This window comes from Daucus carota, chromosome 3 (genome assembly GCF_001625215.2).
Source record: "Daucus carota subsp. sativus chromosome 3, DH1 v3.0, whole genome shotgun sequence".
NCBI classification, from domain to species: domain Eukaryota; kingdom Viridiplantae; phylum Streptophyta; class Magnoliopsida; order Apiales; family Apiaceae; genus Daucus; species Daucus carota.
In genome coordinates, this window is record NC_030383.2 from 57640765 (window position 1) to 57662723 (window position 21959).

At 35.2% G+C, this 21959-nt stretch overlaps 4 protein-coding genes across 5 annotated transcripts; 2 read left to right on the forward strand and 2 right to left on the reverse strand.

The window, feature by feature from the left end:
• Window positions 1–44: 44 nt before the first annotated feature.
• On the reverse strand, window positions 45–3784 carry LOC108210605 (glycolipid transfer protein 1). 2 transcript variants are annotated; one of them, XM_017381963.2, is made up of 7 exons: window positions 3646–3784; window positions 2666–2800; window positions 2221–2276; window positions 1521–1651; window positions 1271–1406; window positions 473–604; window positions 45–272 (listed from the first exon to the last, which is right to left on the reverse strand). In XM_017381963.2, exons 2-7 carry the CDS (start codon window positions 2781–2783, stop codon window positions 237–239), a joined length of 609 nt encoding a protein of 202 aa, XP_017237452.1. In that variant the 5' UTR covers window positions 2784–2800; window positions 3646–3784; the 3' UTR covers window positions 45–236. The 2 variants fall into 2 exon arrangements, with proteins under 2 accessions (XP_017237452.1, XP_017237453.1); XM_017381964.2 differs by having other exon boundaries at window positions 2666–2795; window positions 3646–3781.
• Window positions 3785–9989: 6205 nt separating this feature from the next.
• LOC108212912 (F-box/kelch-repeat protein At3g23880) lies at window positions 9990–11108 on the forward strand. The gene has a single exon (XM_017384624.1). The coding sequence runs from the start codon at window positions 9990–9992 to the stop codon at window positions 11106–11108; it is 1119 nt and encodes a 372-aa protein (XP_017240113.1).
• Window positions 11109–11953: 845 nt separating this feature from the next.
• LOC108213448 (uncharacterized) lies at window positions 11954–16494 on the reverse strand. Its single transcript, XM_017385241.2, has 13 exons — window positions 16162–16494; window positions 15556–15730; window positions 15378–15461; window positions 15050–15291; window positions 14741–14957; window positions 14373–14452; window positions 14089–14173; window positions 13519–13650; window positions 13314–13427; window positions 13170–13217; window positions 12928–13012; window positions 12775–12831; window positions 11954–12455 (listed from the first exon to the last, which is right to left on the reverse strand). The coding sequence occupies exons 1-13, from the start codon at window positions 16389–16391 to the stop codon at window positions 12334–12336; spliced, it is 1671 nt and encodes a 556-aa protein (XP_017240730.2). The 5' UTR covers window positions 16392–16494; the 3' UTR covers window positions 11954–12333.
• Window positions 16495–19026: 2532 nt separating this feature from the next.
• Window positions 19027–21810, forward strand: LOC108212911 (uncharacterized). Its single transcript, XM_064089646.1, has 2 exons — window positions 19027–19974; window positions 20298–21810. Exons 1-2 carry the CDS (start codon window positions 19166–19168, stop codon window positions 21451–21453), a joined length of 1965 nt encoding a protein of 654 aa, XP_063945716.1. The 5' UTR covers window positions 19027–19165; the 3' UTR covers window positions 21454–21810.
• Window positions 21811–21959: the final 149 nt, after the last annotated feature.

Consider the following 21959-nt stretch of genomic DNA (forward strand, 5'->3'; position numbering starts at 1 on the left):
TGCAAACCAGTACAAAGTTGACAGAACGAAAAAAATGCGGATACTTGAGTTTAAATGCGCGGGTTTAGTACATAGAATTACTTATTTTCATAATGTCGAAGTTTACAATATAAAGTGCAGATCAAGCAGATACAATGAAAAAAAATAAATATGTATGGCGCTTAAATCCTTTTGATTATGCAGCTTTAAGTGCGGCGAAGGGTATATTTTAGTACGGGATCTACTAGGGCGAATATCTAAGATGCCTTCAGATCATCTAATCCAACGCTGGCCTGAAATATTACATTGAATATATTATTATTTGTAAGAATATGGCCAAAAAAAGATAGGTAAAAGATCAGAGTCTCAATAAAAGATGACTCTGCAGCACAAATAAGCATTTCTTAAACAGTATCAAACATAAAGTCGTTAAGTTTACTTTTATTTTATATTTATTTTTTGCTAAATTGAAGTTGTTAACTTTATTACTTACCAAGAATTTGTGGTTCTCTTCAAGAAGTGGTGTGAAGTTTGTGCAGAACTTCTCAATGTCAGCATTAATGTCACCTGTTCTGCCTATAACTTCCATGAACTTCTTCCTGTCCGGAGCAAGCTTCAGTGCTAGCTGTTGTACCAATTTAGTTTAGCATCAGGTGGCTTAGAAATGGTAAAAAAGATATGGCTTGTTTGAAATGCAGATAGTAATTTTTCATCATGAAAAAGATAATTTTATCAACTCTCTTTAGTTATTAATTATTTCCGTATTCTTTTTACTGGTAGAGGCACTTGTCCATGTATTGCGTGGCAAGAACAAAAAGAAATACAACCTCTAAACATCATGTATCTAAAGGTATATTGCGATTACAATTCTTACATCTTATATATCACACGCATGAATATATACAATCATGCTGCACATGGTAATTATCACAGAAAGTCTATGCTCACATATTTCATATTTGAAACATCAGTCTGGACTCCTGACTCTTGACAAAACATATTAATACTTAAACTTTTCGTGTATGACTAAACATAAACTATCCACAAGCAAAACTTCAAGCTTAGTGTCTGACAAAAAAAAAATATTCACAAGCAGCACACAGATAATTTGAGCTACATAAAACAGTGTGTATGTTCCAACTAGGTCATATGAATTAAAGCTTATAAAAGTGAGACCTTATGATTTCTTCTGTTTGGGGTGAGGGCTATATGGGTGTTAACTCCTTAGAAGTAGATAATATGGAGATTACACAACACTAACAACTCAAACTAATATAAAGAAACAAATTACCGTGAAAGTTGAACTGGCTAGCCAGCCATGCCATTTCTTTAGAGTCTTCTGGTACGAACCTGAGCAGGCCTGCGACAGGGTCCAATCTTCATGCTCAAGAAGATTTCGGAACAATTCTAGCAAGAAATCCATCGCCCTGAGAATAATAATGTTAACCGTAAAAATATTTAAGCAGATATAAAATCAAGCAAGACAGATCTCATATAGTAAAAGGTCATCTGCAGAAGTAAATGCGGCAACTAAAACTTACCTTGTTAACCAAAGAAGACCATTAGTACAACTTGATGATCCTTTTGCAGTCTTAGCTTCAACTTCCACTTTTACCATGCTGTAGAGGAGGTTAAATTCTGATGGGCTAGTTAGATACTTGTTCTCCAACCTCTGATGTAGATAAAATATATGGAGTTAAAGTTAATAAATATAATATCTCCTAGAAGTTTGCATAAGAAAGTGAGTCTGTCTGGACCACTTAGGTGTCCAAATAATAGTAATGAATCAGGAAACTTCTGGAAAATGATTTTGAATTGATTAGTAAACAAATTTGTGATCTAGAATTTAGAACTTAGACGGATACAATTTGTGACTTTGGAACCTATATATTTAAGTGTTTCTATAATGGAAAATTTACCCCGACCTAATGACTTGGAAGATGAGTAAAGACACCGACTCCTAAATCTGATCCCTTTTTTATAATTATATAATATATAATTAGTAAGCATGTATATAATTTGGTCGAATTTCATTTTAACACTTCAATAGACCGGATAAAAGAGCAGGAAGGTGAAGGCCAAACAGATTTTCTCGATTAGTGACAATATGACATGACAGGAAACATCTTTTGTTCACAGGCCGAAGGATCACCACTTTTTTAGGGATTTTAAATTTGTTGGTGTATCTCCTTTGTCAATTATAATACGCAACATGATCACACACGAAAGAAGAATTCTTACTGTTATATTACCACCGATGTCCGCTTTGACAAGTGCCATAGCAGCTCCAAATTCATCTGGCATTAAAAAAAGTTATTTGACAGTGTACATTTTCTAAAACTTTTAAGAAAACAGGTCCAGCAATTTAAATTCAACCAATTAATGTAACCAATACTACGAAAAAAGACTTTACCATTAGACTAAAATACAGTTCAGAAAGTTGAACAATAAATCACAACTTGGAAAGAAGTCGAAATCCAATAATCCTTAAACCAGAAAAAAAATATTTAGCTCTCATCTTGAGTTTTGACAAATCAGTAACAGGAGTATATAGTAATTCTATTCATGTTAAAGTGATTCTAATAAGTCAACACAATATCTGGAGGGAAAGACCATATGAAGTGAACAACTTCAAAAGATTTTTCGGAAAAACTCTTAAAGAGTTAAAACAAATAAGAAAGCATACCTATAACAGGCAGTATCTGCTTGCATACTTCCAGAAACTCCTTTGTGAGCATTTCTCCACTCTCAGACTTCACATGTTTCATTCCCTCTAGTGCAGGGACAAACACGGTGCCTTCCATTTTATGCCTTCACTGCACTGTAAAAAGAAAAAATTACTATTCTATCACATTGACAATTATCTTCTTACAATTATAAGAGAAACTCTACACTTGCAAAATCCACGGGAATCAAGCACTATAAAAACATTGTGTAACACATTATATAATTACAAGATTAAAATAAATGTAATCAAAACATAATTTCTTCCTTTCTTGATTACTATTGCATTGGACATACGACACATTTTTACTTTCAACAACGATAGAGCACAACTACATGAATAAAGAACCGATTTTTCCTATATAAGAAGTCTGTACTCGTTTGCAGTAAAAAGAATCAGTACCAGACCCTGAAACAACTCAAACCATCACAGAAGTAACAGAACAATGCACAGGAAAATTAGAAGTGATTAAAATGATCACCGGGTCTTAAAGAACACCAGAAACAAATTGACACTATTCATCATTTCCCCTTAATTTTCGACTTAAAGATTACATCTTTAAATGCACCACACCCGATCTCTCAATCGACAACAGATTAACACAGCAAAATTTCAATCTCACCAACACAAAACTAAGATCAGACCCACACAAAAGAAATCAAGCACACAACATCTTGATCACATAAATCAACAAAATCAATGTTCCCACCAACAAAAATGCAAACACTTCACACACCATAATTTAAAACCAAACCCATCAAAAAGATCAAATCTTTAAGACCCATCAACACGTTATCATAATCAAACATACATGTCTAGATCAGCAAGCATAATTAATCAAGAACTGAAAAAATTCTTTAAAAACTAAAAGGGTATTCACAGATCTCATGAGTATACAAATTTAAGATAATAAAATTGATTCACAGTGATAAAGATTGGACCTTTTTGTTGTTCTTGAAGTGTTGCTGCTTTAGAAAAACGCTGGAAAATGAAAACAGAGATTGACTGGTGGATATATGTAACATACAATTTGACTGTAGTCAAAATTTGTGGAAGTAGAAAATTTGAAGTTTGCAGATGGGCTGACAAAAAGAAGTAGTAAGCAGATACATGGGCTTGAATATGGCCCAATTGGGTATCCTCAAGTGAGGATCTAGATTGAGTGTAAAGCCCGAAATAGATGGGCTATAAGGTGTCTCAGTATACAATTTTTTTCGGTATTTAACAATTATTTTTTAGGATAATTTTATAGTTTATTTTTATATTAAAATTTAAAATTTGAAAATTTACTAACAAAATAATTTATAAAATTTCTATTTAGTGAGGATTAAAATGTATGTCGAGTGCCTGAGTCTACGCACCCGATATATATTTTCTACTAGGACCGAAGGAATAACTGTTAAGTGAATTGAGACTACGTTGAAGTTATTTTGGTTTGTATAACCGTACTTATACAAATTTTCGTCGACCTTTCTTTTATTTATTAACAACATACCTAAATTTTATTTATTCAAAAAATCAATTTTTTTATAAAAATTCAAAATTCAGAAAATATAGAAAATTGGAAGGTTAAATATCAAAGTGGTCTATATGATACTCCGTTACGATTAGTGAGCGAAACGATATATAACCTCCACTTCAGTTACGATATTTAACGCGAAAAATGGATAGTAACTTTTACGTTCGAAGTTGATAACGGATTTTGGTCGCTGAGTCACTGTAGGCCCCATTTTTGTTGTCATCCACCGATTAGAAATAGAAAAGTTGGTGAGCCGCAGCATAAATGTGCGATCTCGAAAAATATTAGCGATAAATACACAAAATCTTCACCTCATGAGGTCTCTTAGCATTGAATTCTATTGACTTTTTTCTTGCTTTTTCGTTATACATGCAATTCTCCCTTGCTTATCTCTGCATTCAAGTTTCGTATGACATAGGGCGATGATGTTACGAGTCCGTTTCCTAAATATATCGGGGATATCCCATTTCGCAACCGAAATATGCCTCACAATTAATACATGATTTCGATTAGATTTATTTTTCGATGTACAAATATTAACTAAATTAAAACTGAGAGATCGCAATAAAACATACGTTCGATTTTTTTAAAATGTCACCGTTACGAGATTAACGTTTTTATGAATTTATTATATGAATTTTTTAGTGCGTGTCCAATAACCGTTTCTTAGGTGGATGATTGATTTCTATCAGTTTCAATCTTATTAATAATAATATCTTTTACGTGCATAAAAATTTTCACCAATAAAAATACTCTATATAGTACGATGTAATTATGAGCATACACTAAAAATATCGTAATACACGTTTATCTATATGTATGATAAGCGTAATATTATGTAAACCAATTTCTATCTCAATTTTTTCTCAAATGACGTGACAGAGATGCGATTGATTTTAATTGGATGATTTATATACATAGTATAGATTACAAAGGAGGTCTTATTATCGTTATTATTAGTGTAAGTGAAACCAATAATACATTGCCAACCAAAGACTTGTGAAAAGAATTTAAAATTAAATTTTGAAAAATCTAACATTTATGTGATAAATGCAAAAAAAAGGAGATACGAGATCTAACGGAAATGAAACACAAAATCCAACATAAATACAAGGAGTGAAGGTGGGTTCTCGTTTCGTATTAATCACTATATTTTGTCTCGCATGAATATAGACAAAAAGTGTGGTAATAGTTGAGGACGAAGGTGGTTCATCAGAGGCTAATCTCGTAACCGATAAGCACTATTATACAATTGTTTAATTTTATAATTTTGTTGGGATTAATCCTTCAAAAAACGGATGAGAAAAACAATTTTTTCATTATAACTTGTGATCAAATGAGTTCAATGTGGTGGTACTGGTACTGTAGATATGGAAGGATGCAATTTTAATTTAAAAAATTTAAATTATAGCTCTGATTATTCCGAAATCAAATTTTATGAATTATCGAACAGATCAGGACAATAATGTTTTCATTTCTCAAACAGTATTAGATGCGTCTACGAATACAGACGGAATGAGAGTGAGATGACTGATACGTTATTAGTTTTAAAAAGTCGTTATATGTATTTAACGCGGGTGAATTTTAAAAAGTCGGTAACGTGTACTCAATATCGCGGGAACTTATGAACTTTTAAAAAGTCATTTAAACACAAGTATTGGGCGCGAATTCGCTCGTATTTTAAAAAGTCGTTAGACACGTGCTCATGTTATGAAAGAAATTGGGCGCGAATTAACTCGTATCTTTTTCGTTTTTCCTTTAGAAAATCATCATCACCTGCAGATTAATTACCTAATTCAGAATCATGTTTTCATAAAATCATTATGCAGATCTGAACTATTTTCTGAAATTTCTTTGCACCCAGTTGAGTCAAAAATGAGTATGTGTAAAAAAGTAGTTGAGATCATCAAAGGTTCTTCAAGAAACTGAGATATCTGATGCTTATCACCAATCAAGTGATGTACAAAGACTGAAATAGTCATGAAATCTCAACAGAACATATCGATCTTTAATGAATTCGATGTTTCATCCAACATTCTCTTTGTTTCAGATGAATTAATTCTGATCTGATTCTCATAGTTGTTCTTATGATTTCGAGATTCTTGTACTTGTTTAATTATAAGAACACAGATGAACACTGACACAAACGAAATTGACTAGATAGAATTGAAGATTACAACTGAGACAATCATAAGGCATCGGGTTACACTGCAGACAGAACACTGAATTGACGGAAATTGAAAAACACAGACGAAACAAGACACAGACACGAACACGAAACAAGACACACTGACACAAACAGACCAACAGACACAATTTTTATTCAACTACTGCCTTATGAAAAATCTTCAATTCTGGTTTCACTGCGACTGATCTGCAGGGCGGAGGCGGAGCTCGAGATCCACTTTGGGCAATTGACAGGTTGTAGCCAGCTTGAGAGTGAGATCCAGAGGCGGAGCCTGATGGATGGCTGCATACACCAAATGACAATAATAGTCATGGTAGCTTCCAAAGGTGATTCCACAGTTTTTGCATGTACAAGGCAAGCCAGTGTACACAACTTCAACCTCATGCTCCTCATGGGGCACAGGCACAGCTTGTCTGATCAAACCCGAGGAGGGACCTCCCGCGGATCGCGATGAGGAGGCTCCAGCATAGGCCCTGGAGGTGTAAGCACCAGTCAATCTAGGGGTTCTGGAAGTTGAACCACTGACTGCTCTGTAAGTGTAGCCAGGCCTGAGAGGGGAGCCACTGAGGGATCGAGGCGCTTTCGATGTCGAAGCAGCGGCTGATTTCCCTCTCGGGGCTGATCTGGGGGTGGTTCTCCTTGGGGGCTGCTCCATGAGAGATCTGAAAGAAATGAGAAAGAAATGGTTTGGGATGGTGCAACAAAGGCTGGTGCATATGTCCTTATATAAGCCAAAAAATGAGAGTGAAATCCATACGGTATAAATTATAAAAAAAAATTAAATTTTTTTATCACGCCAAGTCAAACTTTACATCTCTAAGTGAATTATGTTTGGACAAAAAAATTTGTTTTTTAGAGAATTTACAGTTGGAAATTTATCTGTATCTTCGAAAAGTGGGTGTCACATTTATTTTGGTGGTTCATGCATGGCTACCATATCACCCCGATTTCGAGATTTTGAGCGGATTGTGTACTGAGAGTCGAATGAATAATATATGATATCTTCTTATTTTATAAAACTGAAAATTAAAATCGGAGATTTTGTGTGAATATATATATTTAAGACTACGAAACTGATATGAGTATTTAAATTTGTATCATTGTTTATTAGATATTTTACTATAATATAATTTAGTTTTGTAATTAATACTATATCTAATAATTATTTGATATGAGTTAATAAAATATTAAATTGTCTTGTAGTTGTCGGTTCAAATAGTAATCACAAAACGATATAGTTGTATATATATCTAATAAAATAAAACATTGTCGCGTAGTTGTCGTGTTTGAATAATGATCACATACGTAATAACCGTTTAAGTTTCTAAAAAATCACATCTGAAGCAGTAACGAAATAAATTCTGACGTGTTAAATTGTCGCCTGACGTGTTAAATTGTCGTGTTATTGTCGCTATAAGAAATGATCACGAAATAAAGTAAGCAATAATTTCTCGAATAATCATTTACACAAAGGAAATTTTAAATCATCATTGTCAAGGAATAGAGTTAAAATTTATTATTAATTGAACAGTTGATTTTTTTTAAAATTAATTAGATAATGAATTTTAACTTATCCGAATGTTTGGACAAATATGATAAACATTTTTTTTACCAGAAAAATGATAATCTTTAATATAAAACGATTCATTATTTTTTCAGTCTCTGTACAACTTAATATGATCGATCTTTTTATAAATACAATCGGGTTTATTCAGAATCATATTGGTCGGATTTATATTGGTTCCGGTCACTTTTTCGAGAAACTAATCGTAAACCACATGTAAGCTTCTGCAACTCAAATCAAATCAACTCTCACCCCGTTTTCAAGATTTTGAGTGGAGCCGGGAGTCTTACATGACAGTGAGCTTCTATAGACATTATATTGTACAGAAGAGATTGTAATATTATCACAAGAAACAAAGTATGAAATGATCATCAAAAATCTCAATTATATGTTTAATATGTTCGATTTCACTCTAACTTCACTAAAAATAGGGGTCGGGTTAATCCTATTCGATTTTGATTAATATGTTTTGTCTTTGACAAGAGTTAAGTTTTGGTGTCGCGTTATTTGTCACATGTTGGGGCTGACTTGAAATATCGGATCCATAACAATGACATATTTGTGATACACGAGTGTGAATAAACGACTAACTTAACATGATCTCGGTTTAAATTAATCAAATATTTTGACAATAGAAAAACCTTTTATATGAAGTAATATTTTGATTCTTCGATTACTGATCAACTTAATATGACCGTCTTCTTATAAAAAGGATCGAATTTTTTTTTTGACAAACAAATGATTTTATTAATAGAAATCACTCATCGGAACCCAGTCGGTACAAACCCCCGAACTGTCAACTACAATCTGATTGTGAAACAAAGAACGAGTTACCCAAATAGCGTTTTGTTTTCATATCGCTTAACACATAGAATATTTAAATTCTTTGATATAAAAAGTAATACAATGAAATATCGAGCAATCCAACCTACATCACCTATGAAACTGGTAGCATCACAATTGACCTTCACATAAGCATCATCTGTAGTCCAATGTTCAGAACTATCAGTTGTATCAAGTGATATTGGAGCAACAAGGACTTCCAAAATATGAACAAATTTTTATTGTGAAAGGTGAGCTTTTGCGATATCCACTGTCATTCCTGAATCGATGCAAGTCTTACAGATCGACCAAGATACCATATGAATCCTTTTTAGAGAAAACTCCGACAACGATACGAAAACACACACAAAAAATATGGGCACGGCCTTGATAACAAGGTACTCAACAAGATCTCACAGATCTTGATTTATTGAAAAATTGAAATACAGAAGAGGATGGGAGAGCGAAAATGATTAATCGATGAAGGGATGATAATTTAGAAGATGGAGAAGTGGTGACTATATACAGGAGTCGACTCTCAAAACAGGGGAGGCATGTCTTGATAAATTCTTGTAATTATTGAATCCTTTTAAAGAGCTAAGTAGATATCCCCATTGCCAAAGATGATTACGAGCTCGTGAATTAATATCACAACGATTATGGAACATAGGCTTATCATAGGATTATGCAACGAGCTCGTGAAAAATTATAAACACGTGAAAGACATAATTTGTTTTGGATTCAGAGTAGAAATTACAAACATGGAAGTAGATATCAGTTGCCATATATGATATAAGTTAATTTTTTTCAAATCTAACTGTGCTTATTTGTCCAATATACGATCCAACGGATGATAAGTTTTTGAACCAAACAAACATGCGACCAAATTATCTCCTTTACACTTATTATATATAAGTATAAAATAACATAGAAATAATTATTTTTTAATAATCAACTAATTTTTTTTTTTAAAATCACAAACTAGGGCTCTTTTGGCAATCCGGCAATTGTTAGCACAAGTCTTTCTCTCTTGAGCCCAATTCAATATTTATTCCGGTTTGGATTATAGTTGATTCATTCCAAGTTCAAATACAAACCCAATTCTTCATCCCCTATAAATACATCCTTTGTTGGAATAAGATATATTGATATCGATTTTTCAAACCCTAGCTCTGCACCTGCTATCAAACCAATGACTAACGGGTACAAGAGCACAAGCAGAAACACTCCATCTTTCATGAGCCTCCCTGTCGAACTACAATCTGAGATATTTCTGAGACTGCCCTTAACATCTTTGTGGACATGCAAACGTGTTTGCAAAGCCTTTCGCACCCTCATCGAAAACCCTAATTTCGAACACATCCATGCAAGTACTTCAGATTCATTATTATTACAGATTAATCATGAAACTTGGGGTCTAGTATCAATTGATTGCACCACGAAAGATGTGATCTCCTATGTATCCTTAATCCCGCGAATTCCATATGTTGGTACATTGTCTCTCGTTGGTTCTTGCAATGGCTTGGTTTGTTTTGTTGTCCGGATAGAGAATCAGCATGAGGACGATGTTTTGTTATTATGGAATCCTTTTACTGAGCAAAGTAGATTCATCCCCATGCCTGATTTCGACGACTACTTGCATGAGCAGACTATGGAATTTTATTTTGTGCCCGAAACAAATGATTATGTAGTATTAAGTATTGGATTTTTTAAATATTATAAGCCGGACCAGATAAATGTTGCGGTGTACAGGATGAGAAGGAAGGCTTGGGAAATTGCTGATCAGATTCAACTTGGCCACAGATTTAATTGTTATGAAGTTCTCAATGATTACAGGGACCGGGAACGAGGGACTTCTGTGTTCTTGAACGGATGTTTCCACTGGATGTTCTCATCGATTGCAGAGTCCAGTGAGATTGTTTCTTTTAATGTAAGAGATGGGGTATTGAGGCGGATCTGGTGTATTGATATTGATAATGATTGGATTGATCCGTGTACTATTGGGATCATAGACGAATCACTGGCCTTGTTATGTCGGAATTGCTACAATGATGATCTTGAAATATATGTCATGAGTGATTACGAGGTTAATGATTCTTGGGTTTTGAAGTATAAACGCGGCCCTGACGATGTCTTGCTAAATAGCTTTAGGGAAAATAGTGGGATGACATATGATAGTCGGCATTCTATGTATTTTTGTAACATGAAAGACCTGAAGAAGAAGATAATGAAAGTGATATCACCAGAAGGTTCTTGTTTATCAGGTTTTTCAAGCTTTTCATTACCCCGCGTCCTCCAGTTAGCTAGGTGATTGTTGAAATATAGCATAAGATCTATTGGGTTCTTCCTCTGACACCTTATGATATTCGGGTAAATGGGATTTCAATTGAAAAGAGTGTTGAAATATAGCATAAGATCCATTTGGATGGACTGGTTCTCAATAATATATAATTAGTATGTTTGTGCGTTTTTTTTTCCTTTGCATTTATGCTAGATCGAGTGATCTCTCTGTTTCTAGTTCTATATATGCTGCAACTAATTAGTTACAACCATCGACACAAGATTAACCATCGGATATAGGCAAACAAATGCGACTCATGATAAACAAGCAAAGGACTGATCTGACAGCAGGGTAACTAGAGAAAACCTTAGACATGGTGATAATACTCATTTATGTGCTTGTAGTTTAAACATGAGTAATTAGCACTTATATCCTCAACTTTGGGCGTATTTTTGATTTGGTCTTAAACTATATTTCTTTACATGTTGCACCTTTATCTTTTGAACTTGCTTCATTTTGTACTTTTTTGACTAAATTTCGTTCAAATTGACTGTTATTTTTAGTATGGAAAAAGGTACAATATGAAAGATTTATTTAAGTTTAGATCATGATAATATAAATCTTGAATGTTTTACCTTAACTGAGCTAACGATAATAGTTAGTTTGGACATAATTTGGGTAAAAGGGTGTTAAAGAAAATGAGTTTAAAATATGAAGGTGTAATATGACAAAAACATAATTTGAGACCAAATCAAAAAAAAGGTCCAAATACAAGGGGTAAACTGCCAATTACTCTTTAAACATCACAAATTTGTATTTTGCTCCAATAACGATGGGGGATTCAAACTCTTAAACTAGTTCTGATGAGAAAAAATGATCCTAAAGGACAAATTTTTATCTTCAAGAAAAAGTTACATAGCTCGCAATTAAGTTGGTCGGGTTAGCTCTAAAATGGCATTCAACTAAGCTTTAGGGTTCTGAAAACATTTATACAAATTGATGGGGAAATTTTTTAGAAAATTTACAAAGGAAAAGGAAGGGTGAGGTTGTAGTTGATAAGCAGCTTCATAATTATGCAGTACCAATCTTGAGAATATATGTGAAATAAACACTACTTCCAAACCTCCTCGACAAAGCAGCAGCCCACATCATGCAAGGTGTAGTGTGCAGAGTGCACTCGAAAAGTTAAGTTTCACTTCAATATAGAAGGCATTTGATACCCTACTCGTCAGACCTTATGGATAAGTCAGCAGTGTTATGCAGAATCTTTGCTACTTTGCTTTTCAGTAACTTCTAATTCCGGAGGCAAAAGATTTAGAAAGCTTCCTCCTTGAGGCTTGGGTTCTTCAGATGTATCTGATGTTTCAGACTCTTCATCTGTAGGAAAAAAATTAACTTGATGAAAATGTGATATTATAATCACATCTCATAATTATGATTTTAAGGTATAGAGATATATATATAAGCTATATATCATATGAAAAATGATAGGGGTCCGAAATTGGTTCCCCAAAAATTTCACAAATGCCACATATCTTTATCAAATCGGTTAAATAAATAACAAGTTAGGCTGGTCCATGTATTCACATCAATCACATCAGTAATTCAGGACCCGAGCACTACTCATATCAGATAATGCCATCAGATAGAAATTCTACAAAATTAATATTTTAGATGGATAAAATGCACTCATTACCAAAGAGTGTTTTGATACTTGGTCTTTTTGGTTTGTTGTTTTTCTTCTTCAATTCAGCTGCAGAAAAGCATGAAACAAAAACCAATCTGTCAAAAGATTCAGGAAGGTAAAGTTCAGATATTTAAACACACGTATAGAGAGTGAGAAAAATACCCATTCCAGGGACTTGATAGTCATTGACGATCTCAAAATTTTTATAGGTGTAACCAACAAAGTTGACATCATTGGATGAAAGCATCTGTAAAAAGAAAAGAAAAAATTAATCCGGTGTTATGTAATTAATTTGGAGCAAAATGTTTGCTCCATGTGACAGAGGCAAATGTACTATTGTAAGTGCAGAAAGCTGTAATATATTGCTTACAGTTATAACCTATTTAAACAGAAATCAAGCTTACCTTTCTCCATGGACCAGATCTTCCGCTAGCATGAGCTTCATGTTCAGCCTGCATGAAATATATAGGGAAGAAAAATATAAGCAAGTTGATAGCAAAGAAATATCAGTTTATGCTTTTTAAATGATAATGAAGAAACATAACAACCTCGTCAAACTTTTCAAAGTTTTGGGTGTCCAATTCATCTTTAACCTCAGGAATGAAAGCAGCTTCCATTTCGTATAAATTTTCCCATTCAACACCTTGAAACCAAGGATGAGCCTGTAATGATATTAGAAAGCGGTAACTACTCTATTTCTGAAACACGTCCAGAATATTGCAAGAACGTAGAACAGGACACACCATACAACACCTTTATTTCATCTGCACCTTTAGATCCCAGCCTTTGATTTACATTACAAAGTAGTTTGCTGATAAGGTCTTTTGCTTCTAAAGTCAATTGTGCTTCTTCAGGAAACTTCAGGTGTGTTTTCCAGTTCACTATCTGTGGAAGATTGAGGAAACATAACACAGAATATTTTATAAAATCACATTTGGCTCCACCGAGACTCAAACCCTATATATATTTTCACAGTTATTTTCATAATTCCTTACTTGCGAATAATATTTTCTGTGATGAGTGTAAACATACTAGTCACCATTATTTAACGATAATGTCTATTAAAAACAGAAAAAGCATGAAGTGGAGATATTCAGATTTCCCTTTTTAAAAGAGATTTTTCACAAATCATCTGGCATGACATTACTCATTACTATTACCAATTCTTGAACATCTGATCATAAAACAATTGTCCCCACAATTCAGGCAAGATCAAGGGCGATGTTTCTAAGAGCATTAAAACAAAATCACATTTTATTTAATCTGATAAGTGATGAACTTTTTAGTGTTTCTTTAAATATAGGACCAAAGTAAATAGCCTACCTTCCTACATGTTGTCATTGGATCATCAGAATAGAAAGGTGGATAACCAATGAGCATTTCAAACATAATAGCACCGAGTGACCACCTGCAGATCAATATGTAGCAGATGCATGTTTAAAGAGGGATAGACTTGAAAAACCTAAGCCTAAAAACTTTTACTACATTCATCAAAATTCCATCGGAAGAACTTCTCTATCAGCTTTAAAGTGGGATGAAATTTATGAATAAATATATATTAATGCAAAAGAAATTCAAGTTCTTATAGTTATCAAATATTCACTAACCAATCGCATTCCAACGAGTAACCTTTCTTTAGAAGAACTTCGGGAGCAATATAATCTGGTGTACCAACAGTTGAATACGCCTGCGATATCCACAAAATTAATTACACAAAAGAAGTAAAAATAACCTTGTCATTTGAGATCCTTTTTAAAATTATAAACAATAGGGAAGCAACTGAACTTTTTCTGGAAGCAGGATTGACATTTTCTAAGTCTACAGGGTCTATACAAATCCACATGTGTTTTTTTCCTGAATATTGCTATGGGGGAAGACATTGCTAGGATAATCTTGTCAATAAATTGGCAGAATTACTGAAAGACAGGGAAAAAAAAGAGAGGACTGTAGAGTCACAAATCATTAAAAAACTTACAAGAGTCCGCCTATTTTTCTGCCAATGTTGTAGTTGCTCCTTCTGTGTTCGTGTTGGAGGTGGAGACCTTACTTCACTTTTTGATTTGTCATTGCTATCTCCTGATGATAAATCCTTCTCTTCTATGGTACTGCAATCTAAAGGTTTACAAAGTCCGAAATCTGATAATCTCAGATGACCATTTTTATCAAGTAGCAAGTTGTCGGGCTTAATGTCTCTGGAAAAGTAAGCATCATATATCAGAATCTATGAAAGTCTGATAGTTTCACTCCACAAAACATGCAATTAAAGGTTTAAAAAATCACACACCTATGGATATAGTTATGTTTGTGGATAGATTCAATAGCCAAAACTGTTTCACCAACATAAAACCTGGCCTCTTCTTCAGTCAATATATCCTTTCTCATTAGTAGTGTCATCATATCTCCTCCAGGTAAATATTCCATAATGAGATATAGATAATCACTATCTTGGAATGAACAATAAAGTTTCACAATACAATTGCTATCCACCTCTGCAAGCAGATTCCTTTCAGCTTTAACATGCTCAACCTTTACAAGTGTAGAATTTATCAACATTTATAACTAGAAGCAAGAGTACATAGTAGCATCTGATGATTATATAATTGAACACGCACCTGGCCTCTACGAAGCATTTCTGATTTCTTAAGCTTTTTCATCGCATATACATGACCTGTTTCCTTTTCCCTACATATTCGAACCTAAAAAACAGAGAATTAATATGATCTAAACAACAGGTTTCCTTTTAAAAATTAATGTAACAATCTAGGTTCACATGTTTTAGAATACTTTTACCTCTCCAAAAGCTCCTTTCCCAATCATTGTCAGAAACTCAAAATCATCAGCTCCTATTTTGTGTCTCTGAAGCCGCATGTATTCGGTTTCCTTCTTCTCTAAAAACTTCAGTAGATTGTTTTGGTCTTCCTCTGAAACATCAGCATCAGCCAACTTTTGCTCTAGTAAATTTCTTCTGCTTAACAAGAACAGTTAGGGGGTGAGTAATCACATGATTCGTATATAGCCTAAGCATTCACTATAGCCTTTATATTCTACACCAAAAAAAAAACTGTAAAGAAAAGATTGGCATCACAAAGACTAGCCCAAACTCTCTAAACACACATTTCCCGAACCATGGTTGGTAACACTACTCAGGAATAATAACTTATAAGAGAGGTAAAATATTTTAAAACTTCAGAGAAGCATCACATTTGGTACCGTTAATGAGGTGTAAATCAACAAAAAAATGCTAAAATTCGATAAAAATAGGGCCTTTGGAGATTGTACCTAGACTCTGGTATATCAGATCAGTAAGTGTTCTTGTGCAAATGACTAGACTTGTACAAATGAAAATGGTAATGTATATAATCCAGTCTGATAAGACTGCTTACACAAATGACTTACCGCTCCTTCCTATCCTGCAAATTCTTCATTTGCTCCTTGTAATGATTCTCAATATACTGCTTTGCAGCCGCAACCCTCTTTTTTGTTATCTCCGAGGCTTCTTCTTCTGTTAGCGGCGTTTCTTCTTTGTTCTCATCATCCTCAGGCACTCCAGATCTCTTATTCTTGGCAGAAGACCTAATCCGCTCCCTTGGCTGAAACTTGTGAAGCCAACCCCTAGCCGAATCCATTTCTTTTTCCCCACTAGAAATCTGCTTCAACAACTAACAATCATTTCCAAACAGAGAGCCTTTAAGTTGTTCCTTCTGATCCAGGATGGTCTAGCATATGATTCTGCAATATTCAATTACTACATATTCACTTCCCATATAATGTCAACAGTTCATTATGCACACACAATTTTTTATTTTTTTTTGACGGGCACCTTAAGAAATAAACCCCTGGTGCGGATCGACCACCCTACTGGACCTAACACCAGGTAAATCGAGTGCATAAGCACTCATAGGTGGCCCCAAGAAATGTATGCCGCTCACGGAGATCGAACCACTAAGCACAAATTTTTCAAACCACCTAACATATATTTGAAAATCATATATAGTAACAAGTTTCCAGCCCCAGCTCATCACAGCTTCAAATTCTCACCCTCCTCATCCCTCTCCCGTATACTTAAAATTCTTATGCATTCAGAAATATATATTATATAATTATATTCAATAAATATGAACAAACCCTAGCTATGATCAGAACAATATTTATAACCAACCAAGCAACCAAACATATCCACCGCTTACGGTAGGAGTTTGCAGGAGTGTATGATGTGCGCAGACCAGACCCCGACTCGTAAGAATTATGATTTGTCCAATTCTTCAAGAAATCAAGGATCTTATACATCCAAAACAAGTTCTTTAGCTTCTTGGACAATTTAACATCGATCAAGAACACAAATTTAAACATGCAACAATTAAACAAAGAGCCAATATATACAAATAATGAATCATTCTAAGCATATCAAAGCTTGAATCTTACAGAATTTTCTTCAAACTGTTGAATGAAAACCGCACATATATTTACTGTCTCATCGATCCCCGCCAAGAAATTCAGAAAATAATAATAGCAATTTAAGTTTATATTTTAAATCGATTAAAGCAAATGAAAAAGATGAGCATGTAAAAAAGGGACGTAAAGATCGGATTACCGCGAAATTCGATCCGCGAATCTCTTTAAACGTCAATCATTTATAACGATGGCTATATACACTGGTCCTTCCTCTTGGCTGCGTGAGAAACATTTCTAAATTTTTTCAGTAGCATAATTAAAATTATTATTTATAATAAAAAAATTTGAATTATTAGTAATTATATATATTTTTTAATAATTTTTAAATAATAATTATATATATGATCAAGTGTTGAAAAGTCAAACTTTGAATGAATTATATCTAAAGACAGAGCTAGTGATATATTTCATATATACAAAATTCATACAATATATCTTGAATTGGATTTGAATTTCATTCGAAACCCAGAGGCACTCGGATACTATTATAAAGCTGAGAATCTTAAATGACAGATCAAATCCTTTCATTCAAAATCCAAAATTCGAAATAAAATATATGTTCCCAAACGCAATCTTAAAAATTTTGTCGATCAAATTTGAAATGCACCAGCACTTCTGATGAGGCATCAGAGCTCGCCGGGGCCTTTTGCATCAGCCCTGACAATATGACGTGTCTGCTGGTACATGAAATATGTACCAGAATCTGGATAAAGTTAGTGCATTTTCGCCATTCAGTCTATAGTTATGATACAATTGTTGAGTGGGTTCAACCCAAATCCCACATCGGAAAGATAAAGAAGATTTATCTTGAATATAAGCAGCCAAAGAACTCCATTAGTATGAGGCCTTTTGGGAGGAGCCTGAAAACAAATCCGTGCGGGCTTGGCCACGGCCCAGAGCGGACAATATCATACTAATGCGGAGTTAACGGGTGTTGCGCGGCCCAACAAGTGGTATCCGAGCCAGGTTAAGAAGTTGATCGTCGGACGGCGTGTCCCGCAAGATGAGGAACTGATGAGTAGCGGCAGTATAAGAGTCACCAGATTGGTGGTTCTTTACGATTGGAGGTCTTGGACGGCTTGTGTCGAAAATCTTTCTGACAAAGGTGGTCGGACGGCGTGTCCCGCAAGATGAGGAACTGATGAGTAGCGGCGGCATAAGAGTCACCAGATTGGTGGTTCTTGGATTGAGGGGAGATTGTTGAGTGGGTTCAACCCAAGTCCCACGTCGGAAAGATAAAGAAGATTTATCTCGAATATAAGCAGCCAAAGAACTCCATTAGTATGAGACCCAATATCATACTAATGCGGAGTTAACGGATGTTGCGCGGCCAACAACAATTACAAACATGACGTCTCAAGATGTTATAATGGAATAATTGAGAAACATTCATAAGGAAATCTGAAGCAGGAGATTGCTGAATACAATTGTCTACACTGAGGCCTCTGGCTCTGCTTTATCATAAAATAATTGGCTAAAGCAGAATCAAGCTCAATCTAATTTATATAGCCAGGGTTTACTTATTAATTATACATGATACTTTGCTTACAATCATAAACTAGGTGTTTAGACATCCTTAACAAACAAGCTAACCATCAACTTGAGCATAAGCATTGGTAAGATCTGGTTTAGATGCTAATCAATACACTAATCGATCTTTTTGGCCGGGCCTGCAACTCAGATTCCTCTATTCTAGACTTGTGATGAAGGTTATTCCTGGACTTAACAAATCAAAATTAATTAGCTTCATTAACTTTTAAGTCTTTACTCCCCGGAAGCTTGGTATCGCTATATATAGTACGGTGAAAGATCTGGGATTACATACTAATCAAGCTTGTTTTACTCTGTTTCACCATTCTAATCTGCTTTAATCCTCTTCTTTTTTTTTTTTTTGCCCCATTTGAACTTGTTTCAGCCCATTTCTTCAGTAGTCACTTCACTATTAAAAATGGTGACACTGAAACACGATAGCCATGACCACGAACTTGATCTGACCGAGGTGGATGCATATATGGTAGGCAAAGGCAAGTGTGGTGTTTGCCGAATGCCTATTGCTGAAGCCTCTTCAATATACAAATGCCTTAAACAAGATTGTCCCAATGATTCATTATCAATATTTTTCTTTCTCCACAAAACCTGTGCAGAATTACCGAAACAAATCAAACACGCCCACCACCCACAACACTCCCTTATTCTTGCCCGTGGATTTAATCATGAAGTTTGGCAGCTTTTAAAAGGGGCTTATCCACAACTCAGGGCTTGTAGGCTTTGTTTCCGCAATATAAATGAGCAAATGTGGGTTTACATGTGTGAGGTTTGTTGTCAAACGTATACCTCACCATTTAAACCTTATACAAGCAGAGTTTGGTATGAGTTTGGTTTGTGCATAAGCTGTGCTAAAATGGAACCAGTTCTTTATCATCAAGGACATCCAAATCACACTTTGACCTTACTGCGGAGGCCAATCTCAGTAATCTGCAGTGCATGTGGAATTTGGGAGACTAGTGAGGTATGTTATACATGCCTCCCGTGTCAATTTTGGATTCATAGCAGTTGTGCTGCTTCACCGCCCACAATTAGGCTCCGAGTTCACCAAGACGACACTCTGCACCTCATTTATTCCATTCCTGACAAGTACCGAGGCTTCAGCAAGCATTGCCAAATCTGTAAAGACGAAGTTAGGACAGATAAGTGGGCTTATTTTTGTGAAGACTCTGGGTATTTCGTCCACATGAAATGTGCCACAACATTTTTAGCGTACTCTCTCTCTCTCTCTCTCTCTCTCTCTCTCTCTCTATCTCTATCTCTATCTCTCCCCCTCCCTCTCTCCCTCTCTCTCTCTCTCTCTCTCTCTCTCCCCCTCCCTCCCTCCCTCCCTCCCTCCCTCCCTCTCTGTTTTGTCTAATATTTTAAGGATCTCTCTGTTATCTATGTGACTACAGTGTGCTCATTCCAATCAAAACTTAACACATGTCATTTTGTAAAAGATTATGTACCCAGTTCTGCGCATAAATCATTTTTACTATTACAAGTGCTAATTTATTTTCTCAGCGGTTACCGGTTGTATGAATTTCTTACAGGTCTGGAGAAGAAACGATTAAATTTGAGGAGGTGGAGGAGGACCATGCACAGACACATCCTAATCTTCTGCAATTTCCATTGTCCAGCACCGATTGTTTAATCACGAATCTCATAGGCAAGCCATTCAACCAAACCAACCTAACAACAGAACCTCTAATTAAGCATTGGAGTCATGACCACCCACTAATTCTCAACAACGAAGTTAAATTCAAGGATGATGATAGTGATGATGATGATGATTATGATGAGAGGTACTTTTATAACGAGATTTTGCAATGCAATGCATGCACTACATCAATCTCTAACGAACACAAATACTATGCTTGCATCCTCTGCAACTATTTCCTCCACACATTCTGCGCCAAATATTTGCCTCACGAGTTTCCTGCAGGAAAATGTGAGCAAGACCCTAATCACTCACTCAACCTCTCTTACTCGAGTTTCTTAGGCCCTATATCTGTCACCTACTGCCAATCTTGCCGTTATGCAACCAACGGATTCCGCTATACCTGCAACACTTGTTCTGAAATTACTGATCTCCTCTGCTGCTTGTCACCCGAAAAAATCAAACACGATTTTCACAAACACGCCCTTGTCAAGCATCTGAATTCTGATGTATATGCCTTCAACATTGCATGCAGTTTATGTTCAGACGCCATATTATTCGGCTACTACTACAGATGCCAGACATGCAGCAATGTGCAGATCCACCAGCACTGCGCAATGTTATATTCAAAAACCATTAGGCACCGATTCGACTCCCACTCGATCACACTGATCTATCCTCCCATCTACTACAAGGGCCTTAAATACTGCGAGATTTGTGAGATGCAGGTGAACCCTGAAGCTTTTTTGTATTTGTGTCGCCAGTGCGACCAATGTTTTCATCCCAAGTGTACTCGGCCATCGCAGATTGTGAAGCTACGAGGTAAAGTACTTGTTGGTGGAGTTCATGCACATGAATTGACATTAGTGGCAATAGACAAAGATGTGTACCCTCAGCGTATTCATAAAGCTCTCACCTGTAGTCAAGGACATGAGAGTGAACCTGTGGGCATGTTCTTACAATGTGCTCGTTGTAATTATCTGTTGTGTAGAATTTGTTTAATAGCTCTTTGGAAGGCTATTCTCAAAGAGCTAGAAAATGAAGATTAAGCATATGAAAAGGGCATTCAAGTTCTTGCTGATCATACATTTTTGTATTGTCTTGAAATTATTGTGGTGTGATTACAATAAAGATCGATATATTTAGTTTATACCGGTTGTGAACTAAATTATACTTCCACCGTCCCAAATTAACTGTCGTCCCAAATCAAGATCCATAATTTTTTTAGATCTTTAGCCATTTCCACTGGAAACCAAAAGCCAAACTTAAGCCAAACTACTCAAACTGAATCTCAGGCCATCAACTTTGAAACGCAGAACCCGAAACATAAATCAACACCAACCTGCGGAAACTGAATGACTCCTGAACAGATGTTAACGCAAATAAGAGAACTATACTAATGAAGGAAGATTTGGGACGGTGAAGCTGAGCAAAAACATGTCAGTCTCAATTAGTAAAGTGTGGGTTCTGGCATTGTAAAAGGGAGAGAGAATGAGGGAGAGAATGAACAGATTTTAAGATCTGGGATTTGATTTACCTATTTAGGGTTAAAACA